Source organism: Lytechinus variegatus, chromosome 16, assembly GCF_018143015.1.
Source record: "Lytechinus variegatus isolate NC3 chromosome 16, Lvar_3.0, whole genome shotgun sequence".
In the NCBI taxonomy this organism is placed as follows: Eukaryota; Metazoa; Echinodermata; class Echinoidea; order Temnopleuroida; family Toxopneustidae; genus Lytechinus; species Lytechinus variegatus.
This window is the reverse complement of record NC_054755.1, coordinates 10,756,916-10,771,252: the sequence shown is the minus strand read 5'-3', so window position 1 is coordinate 10,771,252 and position 14,337 is coordinate 10,756,916. Positions and strand designations below refer to the sequence as shown.

Sequence of the window (14,337 nt, the reverse complement as noted above, 5' to 3'; positions counted from 1 at the left end):
ACTGACTCACCTAGTTGTGCATACCACTGTTTTGTGAAAAACAAGGGAAACTTTAAAATGTCATAACTTTCTTATTTTACATCTGATTTTGATGAAATTTCCAGCACTATGCTAGTTTGATTTTTCTCTATTTATTCAAGTCAGCATTTTCCTGGGGTGGACTTGACCTTTAAAGAAATTTGATATATGGGAAATTTTGATATGGGACTGACTCCTCATTTATTTTTAAATCTCATAGCTTTTTAAGAAAAAAATAATTTGTATTTTCCAAAATATTTTATCAATGTCTCACATTTATATCAAAATTGATGAGAATAATCAGGAATAAAATGCAAAGAAAATATTCATAAAAGTGGAATAGATTTTACGAAAAAAAGTAGCAAATTTATAGTGTACATGTAAATGTCTAGTTTACATCATAGACAAGAACATTCCCATACAAAAGGATGTAATATAAAATTCTTACCGGTAAATGTCTCTCAAGTTCTTTGAGGACTGCTGTGTACTTTTCCATCTTTCTGAAAGGGCTGCTAAGTCCCGTCGTTAAGAACATGATCCCGGGGCTGGGGGCACCTTTACTTTCCATAAATCTACTTAGTTCATCACTAAAAAGAATATACATAGAGACAAACAAATATAGTTTTTTACTCATAATCTTTCATGCTCTGCCTATAGGGACTGAGTATTATGAAGCTCAAGATGAATGAGAGAAAAGCAAAAAAAAATCAACTTCATGACCTACACATGAATATAAAATTATGTTTATATTACATCCTTGTCTGATCATACAGGCTTGGTTTTTATTACCAATCTTCCTTTTTTCATTCGTTTTTAGGGGGCCGGAGGGGGGGGTTCCAGGTATCTTCAAGTAATTTTTCATGTCATGTAATTTATCATCACCATGTGTAAATCCTGGGGGTAGGGCATAATAATCATGCTCAATGGGGATAACATAAACAATATAAAGAATGTTAAATATTTTTTTTCAATTCAATTTCAATTCAATTCGGTTTATTATGAAAGACATTGTAAAACAGTCCGAAGACTGACACATACAAAGTTAACAGAAAAAAAGGAAAAATACATTGAATTATGTACCTACGAATTAACAAAATATAATAAGAACATAATAATAAGATTAAATATTGCACTCGAGGTTAACACAAGCGGTTCGAGTGCGGACGACCAATTGTAGGAGTTCAAATGAGAGAGTAAATAAAAAACGGTGCTAGCTGTAAAAACAGCGCCCTCTTTTATCTTTTGTCTCTTTTATCATCATGATCTTACGCTCAATATTACTGAAATATAGATGTGAACAACAACAACAAAAACTGGAAAATTAATTTCACATCATATGATTGGACCAGGGAGGAGGGGGAAAGGAATGTGAGGAATAAACATGTAACTCAACCCCCCCCAAAAAAAAAAAGCACTTCATACACCTTTTTCTAAACACTACAAGTTAATAATTTTCAATATGTACTAAAAACACTTCTTCAATAAAAATATCCAAACATATGCATCAATGTTCATATTACATTTCTTATCTTCATCAGAATTTTGTTCCTCCTATTAAGCACATATGGTTTAATCCAATGATATTAAATCAAAATAAAATAATCAATGCAGAGTTTGATTACTGTTAATTTGCAAGTGGCTGATAAGAATTTGACTTCCTGGTATCAACAGCTCAAGCAAATTTGATCCAAAGACTTTGAAAATGTCACATCGAACATAGATCTTGAAAATGATATTATGCCTCAACAAATATTGATCCATACTGTGTAATATTTACTTTTAATAGACTTTAAAAAGTATTCAATAAATGATTGATCATGATGAATGATAAATCTTCACTCGATTGAAGATCACTTGAAAATCAATCATTCATGAATAAATTGAATATTAACAAATATACAAAGCAAATCTGTATTTATCAAATTTACATTACATGTTGGTATGTTAGCACAATCCATTACAATGCTTTTGTACATGCAGTGAAAAACAGATTGTGCATGCAGTAAGCTATGAGAGGAGATTTTTTACAAGGAAAGTCTGCTCTATTTTTCAACAAGATGACATTGTATTTGCACTTTATTTTCTATTGAGAGTACCGTCATATCTTGCAGATGCACTACGAAAAGGCCTGCATGTACTTACTAAACAATTAAAACAATTTTACATGTTTGTTTTTTTGTTGTTTTTTTCAAATTGTGCTGGCCTTCCATTTTTTTAGCATTACGCAAAGTAAATCTAACCTTGTTGACAACGTCAACACATTTTCCACATACACTGTGTACAATAAAAGGCAAATACAAGACCAGAACCAGTCAACTGGACATATATGAGAAAAACTTGGCAATCACTGCACTGTGAGTGTATTATCATATAAAACAGTAATATAAACATCCTAATTGATATGTAAATCAGGAAGACCTTTAAGGATGTCATACAGCGGCTTATTTCTTTGCATTTTATCAAATATTGGTTACCATTTGTTAAAAGTTGGTTAAGGGTTAAAATGCAAATCTTTCTTTAACGAACCCAACGACTTCTACAAGATCCTTGTTACTGTATTCTTTCCCATGGTAACAGGAAGGTGTTTAACGAAAGGACTTATCAGACATTAAATCTGACTAGTCTGGTTTTATTCAACAATTACCATAGGAACTCAGCCAATCAAAATTGAGGAAAGCAGTCAGATGAAAAATGTTGTGTTGATGAAACACCCCCCCCCCCCCCCAGTCCTTTGAAGTGCCAGTCCCTATTCACTGAACTCCAGAGGTGGTATTCTGGAACTCTGTCGTAACTTTTTTCATAAATTTTGTCATTTCTCTCCGAGATGTGACACCCATATGATCGTCACAAATCGGGATTCTGAACATTGTCTTTTCCCTGTCATATCTCTCAAAGTTCCCACCCATCTTTTCGGAAGCAAACCAATCAAAATCATTGTTAGCTCCCAGTTGGAGCCCTTCTAGCCAATAGAAAAGCCCCGTGGGAGGTAGGGCGTATCCCCAAAACAGTTGCTGGCATCGCGCAACTACGCATATATTGATGCACTTAATTACAAAGAGAGACAGGAAGCTGTGAAGAATTTTAGAGAAGTAGAAAAGTAAGGAAAACAGAGAAAAAAGGAGGAATAAATATGTAGGGCCTAACTAATTGTAGCATGAAAAAATAATTTTGAAAATTGTCATGGAAGATGAGTGAAACTAATACCACAATCTAATCTAAATAATATAATTATTTGCTTGACATTCAGTCGGCAGGGTATCGGGATATTCGGTACTAAAAGATATGACAAAATTTATGACTGCTACCCCCTCTCATAACTTTTGTTATATCTTTTACTAAAAGGATTACGCGCATTTAAAGCCACATATTTTTGGTGCGGGTTAAAGAGAAGAGACAGAATTCATGACATTTTTTGTGACAAAAGTTATGACATCCACCAGAATACCGATTTTGTCATATCTCTGAGAAAAGATAAAATATGGGGAAAAGACAATGTTCAGAACACCCCACCAGGATTTCATCAGGTTGTCTACAGGTCTGTAAGATTCCAGTAGGCTATTGGATCCATCTTGATGATTACTTTATTAGATCTCTGGGTCGGCTGTAGATAAAGTTCACTCCTCTTTGGACGCTTCCGTCCTATATCCTTTATTTCTGTTTACTGTTTGATAATACTTGATACATGTATGTGTCATATTTGTAGTGTTTATAATATCGTCGGCCTTATGCCAAAAGGGCCTTAACTGCTTTTGGCCATTCCGAGATAATGGCGTTTATTAAGGTTTTGGCCTCTCTAATAATCAAAAGTTTGTGGTCGTTTTTTTTGCTTTTGAAGCCAATTTCGATAAACGTGTTAAGTTATTAAGTTTTACATGAAATGTGTTAAATTTATTATAAAATATTCAGAACCCCTAAAATCGGGTTAAGGCCCTTTTGGCATAAGGCCGACGATATATTGCTTGTTTTATGATAAGAAAAAGGGATTGAATTGAAATCTTCAACTCACCTGTGTTCCGTTAATACTGCTACAGCTTTTGGATGGTTTGCACAGTAGGTTGAGTACAGGGTCCTATATTGAGTTGAAACTTTCATGAAACAAGCACCTATCCGCCTGTGCTTTCCTTCTAGTCTGTAAAAAGATGACAAAAAATTGCTTACGTTCTTTATTTTCGTTTTTTCCTAAACGGTCTAAAATATCAAACTTGTGGACGATTTGCACAGTTTGAGTACACGGTCCTGTATAGGGTTGCAACTTTTATTAAACAGCACCTAGATCCACGTGTATGCTTTCCTCCAAGTCTACAAAACCTTCTTTCTCTGTGTGTGGTTGCACCACAAAAGTTTTGCTTTAGCTGTTATTTTCTCTTTGTTAGAATTGTCCTAAATATCAAACTTGTATACAGGCTTCTCCTACATGTACATCAAGTACAAACTATCAAGAAACAAGCACCTACATCTATGCACCTCAAGGTGCTTCCCTTCCAGTCTACAAGACAGATAAAAAGACAATTTTGTTTCAATTCTTTATTTTCTCTTTCCTAGATAGTCCTAGATATCAATGAAAACAGGCCAACGAGACATCGGTATCAAGTTCTCCCAACTATAATCCGTTCCACAGCCCTCTTCCAGGGCTTTTGATAGAACCTTCTGCAGTAATGGACACTTCTTTGAAAGATATGTTGTCATTGGGTTTCCATGAGTAATTCGTTGATGGTGTTTTGTTTCTTTTTGGCTAATTACATGGCTTTGTGACTGTGATTTCTGCCTGAAATTAAGCTTTCTATTTTAGCCCTTCTTTTATGAAGACACCAACCAAAGCAGCCCTTAAAGCCAAGAATTAGCAGTGAATAACTTAGAAGTCATGTAAATGGTCACCTTTAGAAGAATTTACTGAATCAACTAAAAATAAATTTTGTAATAGTATAGAGTGATGAGAACTGTTTTTTGCTTTTTGCCTCAAAAAGTTCACTATTTATGTCCTTTTAATCTTTTAGTATTGAAAGGGATTGCTTAAATAGTAGTTGTGGGATAGCTAAAAAATATTACGACCTTTCACATTTTCGTTTATAAAAAAATGGTCCAACATAAAGCATTGCTCTTCAAATGATACACAAGAAAGCCAACTGGAATGGTTGAACTGTAAAGTTTTATGTGCAAGAAATGTGACTCTAGGCAAAACTATTCTATAACCCTAAAGCAAACAAAATTCTTTGATGCATAATGGAGCGTTATGGCCCAGTGGATTGGTGTCCGGACTTTGAACAGAGGGTCATTGGTTTGAATCCCACCTGTGGCGTAAATTCCTTCAGCAAGAAATTCATCCACATAGTGCTGCACTCAACTCTTGTGTCCAAGTTTCATGAATCATATCCATAAACTTTCAAAGTTATGATGGCAATTCAACAGATACCCCCAACTTGGCCAAACTTCATTGACCTTACATGACCTTTGGCCTTGGTTATGTGACCTGAAACTAGCACAGAATATTCAGTGATACTTGATTACTCTTATGTTCAAGTTTCACAAATAAGATCCATAAACTTTCAAAGTAATGATGGCAATTCAACAGATACCCCAATTTGGCCAAAGTTCATTGACCCTAAATGACCTTTGGCCTTGGTCATGTGACGTGAAACTCAAGCAGGATATTCAGTAATACTTGATTAACCTTATGTCCAAGTTTCATGAACTAGGTACATATATTTTTTAAGTTATGATAACACTTCAAAAACTTAACCTTAGATTCCCCCAACATGGTCTAAGTTCATTGACCATACATGACCTTTGACCTTGGTCATGTGACCTGAAACTCAGAGAGAATGTTCAGTAATATTTGATTAACCTTACAGCCAAGTTTCATGAACTAGGTCCATATACTTTTTAAGTTATGCTGTCATTTCAAAAACTTAACCTTAGGTTAAGATTTAGTGTTGACGCCGCCGCTGCCATCGGAAAAGCGGCGCCTATAGTCTCACTCTGCTATGCAGGTGAGACAAAAACGTTGAAAGCACATAGAGATATTATATTATAATGTGGTACACACTATACTGTTTAAGAACTGTTTTAATTTATTGTTATTATCATTATCATTATTATAAAACCTTTCTCAGTGATTTTGGGACAGTTCTTTCCATTAAATTCAAACCCAGAAAAAGAACTCAATACTAAAACTCATAATTTGAGACATCCTGACTCGTACAGAAAAATAGTGCACACAAAAATGAAGTCTTGTGAAATTATTATATCTAGCCTGAAAACCAAATGTGCTGGAGATAGCCAACACAGATAAGCGCATGCATTATCATTGCTGTAAAAAGCATATCAACTGGTAGATTGCCATGTGCTATTTTGTCAAATACTGAGTAATTATTCATCATATTTTTAAAAGAAATCATTTGGCACAACAAGGTTATTCAATATACATTTAAACACTTGGGTGGTATTTGGATTCTGTTCAAAAATAACTTTGTGATTGTTGCCATAACTACGGCTGTTTCACAAAGACTTGGCAAAAGCATACCTGCCAAACCTGACAGCCACGTTTTGGAACAAATACTACGAAATTTACAAAAATAGGAACATTTTTTAATTTCCTATCCAATACTACAGATCATAAATCAAAGAAATAGGAATACGAAGGTAAAAAATGCATTTATTTTCTTTTCCCCAAAGTAAGAATATTCCTATTAATTAAGAACACTTTGTGCGATATAAAATGCATCAATTCATTGGTCAAGTCATGCTTGGCGGGTGCTTACAGCATATTCAATAATGAAACTTGGCATTACATAAAATATTCCTATCAGTAAAGAGTGTGTTCAATATCGACTTTCAAATTTAAAGGACAATTCCACCCCAACAAAAACTTGACTTGAATAAAAAGAGAAAAATTCAACAAGCATAACACTGAAAATTTCATCAAATTCGGATGTAAAATAAGAAAGTTATGGCATTTTAAAGTTTCGCTTCATTTCACAAAATGGTTACATGTACATCTCGGTCGGTATGCAAATGAGGAACTGATGACATCACTCACTCACTATTTCTTTTGTATTTTATCATATGAAATATGAAACATTTTTATTTTCTCGTCATTGTCATGTGAAATGAAGTTTTATTCCTCCCTGAACACATGGAATTCCATTATTTTAACATTTTGTGCTAAGGTCCTAATCGTCAAATTCGTAAAAATTGAAATATTGTATAATTCAAACAATAAAAAACAAAAGAAATAGTGAGTGACATCATCGACTCTCTCATTTGGATGTAACTGGCTCTTTCATATAACTATTTTGTTTAAAATAAGCGAAAATTTGAAATGTCATAACTTTATTTTACATCGGATTTTATGAAATTTTCAGCATTGCGCTTGTATGATTTTTCTCTATTGATTCAAATCAACATTTTTCTGAGGTGGACTTGACCTTTAAACAGCAACCAAATCATGATTAAAAACTGAATTACCAAACACAGAACACAAACACGATCCGCGGTGCACTGTTCAGTGTCGATAATATAAAGCTGATTATTTGTCAACCGTTTTTAAATTAATAGGTCAGTTCTGGCACCTGGTTGTGTAGGCTTCTACTGTGATAGCAATATTAAAGACATTTCGAAACTCAATTTTGTTTAATGTCGCATTTGCGATGCTGGAGGTCATAAAATCTGAGCTGATCGCGTACAAAAACTCATTTTTTCAACATTTAAAGTTTTCTCTGAATCATGATTTGAAAGACGTTTACATTTACAACCGGGAGTGGAGGACACTGAACACACACTTTGTTTCTCATGATAACCACGTTTTGCAATAACGTTTTCAATCATGATTCATGTTGCCGTTTAAATTTGGAAACCAACACTGAACACACCCTAAGCATGACTCTTTGTTAGATTGGACTCTTTGCAAAACATCTTCCTGAAGCTTATGATTCCATTTAAATGTGACAGAACTTGTGAATAGATTACACTTACCTTCCAGCTTCTTCTATTGATCTTGTGAGGTTTATTTGGAAGCTGAGGATATCGTCTAGATTGCTGCATATCGCTGACCAATCTTGTAACGTGAGGCTGTATACAGATATAGATAGACGAAGAAGTACAGAGACAGAGAAGAGAAAGAGAGACCAAGAGAGATAGATAGATAGATAGATAGAGATGGATGGGGAGGTGGGTGGATGGATGGATTGATGGATGGATGGATGGATAGAGAGAGAGAGATAGATATATAGATAGATAGATAGATAGATAGACAGACAGACAGACAGACAGACAGATTAGATAGAAAGAGAGATAGATAGATATGAGGATGTAAAGACGTGAAAGTGGAGAAAGAGATAATAACAAAGAAAAAATATTAAAGATAAATGCATGTACATGTATCAAAGAACCATTTTATAGTCTACATGTACATATTTCATGATTTCTGGTTGGACATTCTTCATTACTATCAATATAATCACTATCAGCATTATCATAATTGCTATCAACATCGTTGTCATCATCATCGTTGTTATCATCATCATTTAAAAAACAATTAATATGTCTATAACAAACTGCAAAACATTTATTGTCAAATCAAAAGACAGAGGGAGACATAATAAATAGTAAATAGTATGTTTAAAAAAGAAAAAAAATTAGATTAATTTTTTTCCAATCATAACAGCCTTGACAGGAACCAGGAGGTGAAACAGAATGATATAATTTTAAAATATTGGATCAGATTTTTCATAACTTAAAAATACTTCATGATGATACAAGATGAAACTTTCAGATTGTTGCTTGCAAACGACAACCATACAATCTCATCTGTTTATACCATTTTCAGTTATCAAAAAGGGGGGTATTTCACAAAGATTTAAGTATGACTTAAGTCGCACTTAAATGCTGACGCGTACATGATATGCAACGCGCAATCTTATTGATAGATACGCAGTAGTGCGCGTCCTCATGGCACAATCTGACCAATGCGATCAAGCCTATCATACCGTACGCAACTCAGCATTTAAGTACGACTCTGATTCATACTTAAATCTTTGTGAAACACCCCCCTGGTCACTCAATCACCTTTATGCCAAACTGTTTCATTTCCTTTGTCATAATGAAGCAAATACCCATGAAAGACCATTACAATTGGCTTCATTATGTATAGATTATATTGATCATTATACTTCTAGTATATAATTTGCAGTAATAAATGGAATTTTATTCATGGCATTGGTAACGAGTCCATCAAATCCCTCAAAATCAATGCCAAGAGTTAATGATGCTAATGACGAAAATGCCCCTAATCTGTGAACTGAATAATACAAACCCATATAATCCCGCTCTTAATCCCATTTATTAATGCACTCAAAGGGGTTTCCAGTGATTATCAGATTCATAAGATGGGAAACTTTTAATTCCACATGGGGAAATAATAAACTATGAACTTCAGGTTTATAGTAAAGGCAATTATATTGTGGCCTGTATCATAATAGCAGGGCTCGCTGGTAGAACAGTTTTCGAAACTGAAGTGGCTACCCTGGGTAAATACATGTATACATGTACCTATATTATTATTATTATGCAAAAGTGAATGTCTTGGTCAAAAAATAAATACCTACATGTACATATCACCCCCAAGTAGTCTACAGGCACAGACCCTGATCAAAACTTTGATCAACAAGTGGGTTTTCACACGAGACTAGCACAAAAAGAATTTGCTGTCTGTGCAAAGACGAAGCTGTCTTTTCACATATCTGTTTGTGACATCTCTGTAATTTTCATGCTTGATTTCCCTATATTATCTTGAGTACAGAAACAGTATTTATATTGTCTCTTGTTCACGCAAGAACGGGGTTTTTAATCTGAATTTGTAACCAGGAAATTCCTTTTCCCATTTTAATATCCGTCATATGTCCCAATATTCAGTTAGCATTCTATTCAATTATGATCTTTTTGAAGTCATACTGCCCTCAATGATTTCTTGGTTTTATCATTACGAGGAGCAAAGTTATTAGAGATTTTGTCTAGAGCCTACATTACAAATTACAAGCCGTATTAAATCTTTTATGTTTTTCTTATATTGTATGCCTAGATATTGGGAAGCAATGACAAGTAACACAAATTCAATCAAGATATGTAGGTGTATTTCATTATTAAGAGAGCATCAACCCCCCCCCCCTCCCAACCCCACCACCACCCCCATAGCCACCACAAGTACAAAAATCACTACAGGCCTGACACACACATAAAAACTTTAATGAAATATTGCAATATGAGCATGATATTATGCACACCCATGACTCTCTCTCCATGCTGACCATACTAACCACAATCATACCTTGCATTTGTGTGTCTGAAAAGGAAGTAATTTTCACTACAAAATGAGTTAATATAATAGGACAAGGAAGTAGTTCTACATTATGTTATTAAAAGCACTTTCATATAACCCTCATATTTATTGTTCATTTGCTCTCAGTTTCAACTTGGAGGATTTGCAATTTGTATCATTATATACAGGATTTCTTGCTATTCTTTGCTATTTCTTGCTATGTGTTAGCCCTAAAAAGACTGGGCTATCCCAATGCCTGAGAAAATTTGGCCTTATTATGGTTAAAAGAACAACTTTAGTATTAATATTTGCACAAGATCAAGCTGATCGTTTCTGAGTCATGCCTACAGTATATAATTATCAATCATTATCACTTACTTTTATAATCAAGAGTACATACTCTGACAAGATTTATTATCGGTAAATGGACATTTTAAAAACCAGACAAAATAAATTGTAAGTTCTGCCAATTTTGTCCCTTTTGATCATCCTTCCACCCTCTACTGCACTCTATTATTTCCTCATACAGACAATTCTATAAATAAAACAAATTTCTTCCTCCATTTTTTTGTATGTCTGATGTTCAGTAAGATTAGAGTGTTTCTTTGTAACCAACTGTGCATCACCAGATATTAAAGCTAAATGATAGTAGTTGCAGTAAAACACTAATTTCGTGCGAAAGTCTGTAAACCAAGGTTAAGTATGACTATATCATAGTGGATCTAGATCTGGTACAGTTACATAAACTGAACTTTGTGAAATCATAAAATCTAAGCTGAAATATGATCACACTAAAGATTGCCAACACAGATAGGCACACATGGGACAGTGTATTATAATTGCTGGAATAAAGACCCGATGGAAGTGGCCGAATATGCCCTTATTTTGCTTATTTCTCAGCAATTACACGATTTCTTCCAGAATCCTTTGGCACATATTTTTTATTCATACAAGCAGACACTTGGGTGGTCATTATATTAGATTCTGTAAAAAGTCATTTTTAGATCGTTACCAAAACTGGAATTTATCTTTAACATTAGGAGGGAAAGACCACAGCACTCTCCTACCTTTATGAAAATCACTAAAATATCATGAATGTAATTCAAAGAATCTCTTATTTTTTTTACATGTTTTTGTTTGGTTGTTTATTGCTGTAGTTTCTGAGGGGTATCACGTGACAATATTTTGCAATCAGGGGTCCGTAACACAAAGATAAGTGATCAATCGCTAAATCGATAGACCAATCACAATCAATGTTTCACGCGCATTTGGTTCAAAGTGCCGACTAGGAACCAATCAGAAGTGTTCTTTCATATTTGCTATTCATCGCTAAGCTTTGTGTTACAGGCCCCTGATTTATGTAAAATTTTGCTTTAACTTTCATATTATTTAGATTCCTTTTCATTTACATTTTGTACATTCAATGTTTACTTCTCGGGCTGTTTGTTTCATTAATAACACACCTTTGAATTTCATTACCTTTTTTTAATGATACAGCTTCATGGAAGAATTGCTAGTTGCAGATCCCCATGAAATACTAGGATACTTACACATTTGCGGATTCCAGTGGTCTGAGGTATGTTGATATTAACGTCTGTAATTCTGATGTGAGCTGCTTTTCAGTTTCTAAAAGGGACTCTATAACCTGTTGGTAATAAAATATACAAATATGACACATGATTATCTGTGGTATATTTATAAAAATCAGAACACGGGAGAGTGGGGGGGGGGTAAGAAATGAAACCCTATCCCACCAATTGATGTCAATTGAACTTCTCTTATATTGTTTATCAAATTGATTTTGTGTCCCCTACTCAAACTAATTATCATCATTATCATCATCATTATTACTATTACTATGTAATATTAGATAGCCAAGACAGACAGCCAAGCGCGATCGGTAAATTGCGCGTCACGTGATATGATCGAAATCAGTGTATTTTCCCAGCCGGTCCACCTTCGATGAAATATTGACCAACTGGTCCATGAATATATTTTTCTATGTGTATGGCGCCCTCTTGTAGATTAGATGTTACCAACTATACGAAAATAAAATGTGTGGGACTGAAGTAGCGATCGTTTGTAATCGATCAACACTCGATATCAATTGGTATCTAACTGGACTCTAACTTTAGATCTAGGGCTTGGCCTAAACAAAGTTGATTTGATTAGATTAGAAAAAGGTAATTCACTGGGTTACAGTCTATACCAGTTCCATCATTCATTGTGACTATCATAAACAACAGGCTGCACGCATCGTTAGGCCTAAATTTATCTTCATCATAATTTAGGCTATCTAATATAACAGATATTGACTGATGGGATGTGTAAAAAAAAAACATTCTTTGGACCGCCTAAAGGATTAATATTTTCCCTCAGCTCTGCATGCTTCGGGAAAATATAAACACTCAGGGAAAATATAAATCTGGCGGTCCAAAAATGCTTATATTACACAACCCATCAGTCAATATCTGTATAGTAGAAGTAGTAGTAGTTGTAGTAGTAGTAGTAGTAGTAGTAGTAGTAGTAGTAGTAGTAGTAGTAGTAGTAGTAGTAGTAGTAGTAGTAGTAGTAGTAGTAGTAGTAGTAGAAGCAGTAATAGTAGTAGTAGTAGTGGTAGTAGTGGTAGTAGTAGTAGTAGTAGTGGTAGTAGTAGTAGTAGTAGTAGTAGTAGTAGTAGTAGTACTAGTAGTAGTAGTAGTAGTAGTAGTAGTAGTAGTAGTAGTAGTAGTAGTAGTAGTAGTAGTAGTAGTAGTAGTAGTAGTAGTAGTAGTAGTAGTAGTAGTAGTAGTAGTAGTAGTAGTAGTACTAGTAGTAGTAGTAGTAGTAGTAGTAGTAGTAGTAGTAGTAGTAGTAGTAGTAGTAGTAGTAGTAGTAGTAGTAGTAGTAGTAGTAGTAGTAGTAGTAGGCCTAGTAGTAGCATTTATTATTATTATTACTATTATTACTTCTACCTTAAATCACCAAAACTATCACTACTTCATACTTTAATATTATTGTTACAATCATTATTGTCACTACCATAATGATGATAATGATATTGATGATCATTATCATATATTACCTCTGTATGGTACTTGAGTTTGTCTATAGGTTGGTCTGTTCCTGGTGTAACATCATTTACTATTTTGGTCTCTGATGGTTCATCTGAGAAAACAAAAATAAAAGTAACAACATCAAATATTATTGAATCCATTCATAGATAAGTGTTGGGGGGGGTGTTCCAAAAGGTCGCACAAGTGCTGACGTGTAAATGATACATGTAAGCAATGCATAATCTTATTAATACTCAGATGTGACCGATGTGATCATGTCTTTTGTATCGCACACAACTAGGCATTTACAAGTGCCACTCTACGTCATATTTCAATCTTTGTGAGACACGCCCCTTGTGTAGTATCATTTTATACTACAGTGCGTCCCAAAAAAAACTATACACTTTTGAAATGGCTGCCAAATAAAAAATGTAGCACTTTGGGGGAAAAGACTTATAGATATGGAAAGCCAATAAAGTCAACTTTCAAATGACACCAAAAAGTTGAAAAATTATTCATGCTTGAGCGAGCACTGCCCACTGAAACAGAGGGTATGCAAATTAGGGTGGGCTGGAATTAGCCTTCCAATTTCTTTCAGATTTTTTGTTTGGTACTTGCAAAGTTGAAGGTTATTTGGTGAGTTAAAGATCAGATGTTATCAGTTTGTTGTTTGTGAAAATTTCATACGTTATTAAATTGAAATTTAATGCATGAGTGATCATGAATTGCAATTTTTAGTGCAGCTTTATCATGTGGATCATGTGGATCTTAACAATGTGTTCATTGGAGAAGAGGGGGTAATATAACTTAGGTAGGTGAAGTAAGTTGATGGGCTTAAGGTCAACAGAACATTTAGCAACCCCTCCCTCCATCTCTACCCCCCCCCCACTTCTCTCCTCCTGGGAGACTAAGCTTGGCTAGGCTGGGCAGGAATTAGCCATACAGTTTTTTGAGAGGTTAGTCCTTTGGAAC

The 14,337-nt window shown here is 34.4% G+C and overlaps 1 protein-coding gene across 3 annotated transcripts in view; it reads right to left on the bottom strand.

Annotated features, from left to right (window-relative positions):
* Positions 1-14,337, bottom strand: part of LOC121429448 (rho guanine nucleotide exchange factor 7-like) — a 63,591-nt gene that overhangs the window by 21,594 nt on the left and 27,660 nt on the right. For all 3 annotated transcript variants that reach the window (XM_041626454.1, XM_041626455.1, XM_041626456.1), the window contains exons 4-8: positions 13,395-13,477; positions 11,881-11,975; positions 7,990-8,085; positions 4,025-4,147; positions 467-605 (exon numbers count right to left, since the gene is read on the bottom strand). In XM_041626454.1, the coding sequence (XP_041482388.1) occupies positions 467-605; positions 4,025-4,147; positions 7,990-8,085; positions 11,881-11,975; positions 13,395-13,477 (536 nt within the window). The remainder of the gene's footprint in view (positions 1-466; positions 606-4,024; positions 4,148-7,989; positions 8,086-11,880; positions 11,976-13,394; positions 13,478-14,337) is intronic.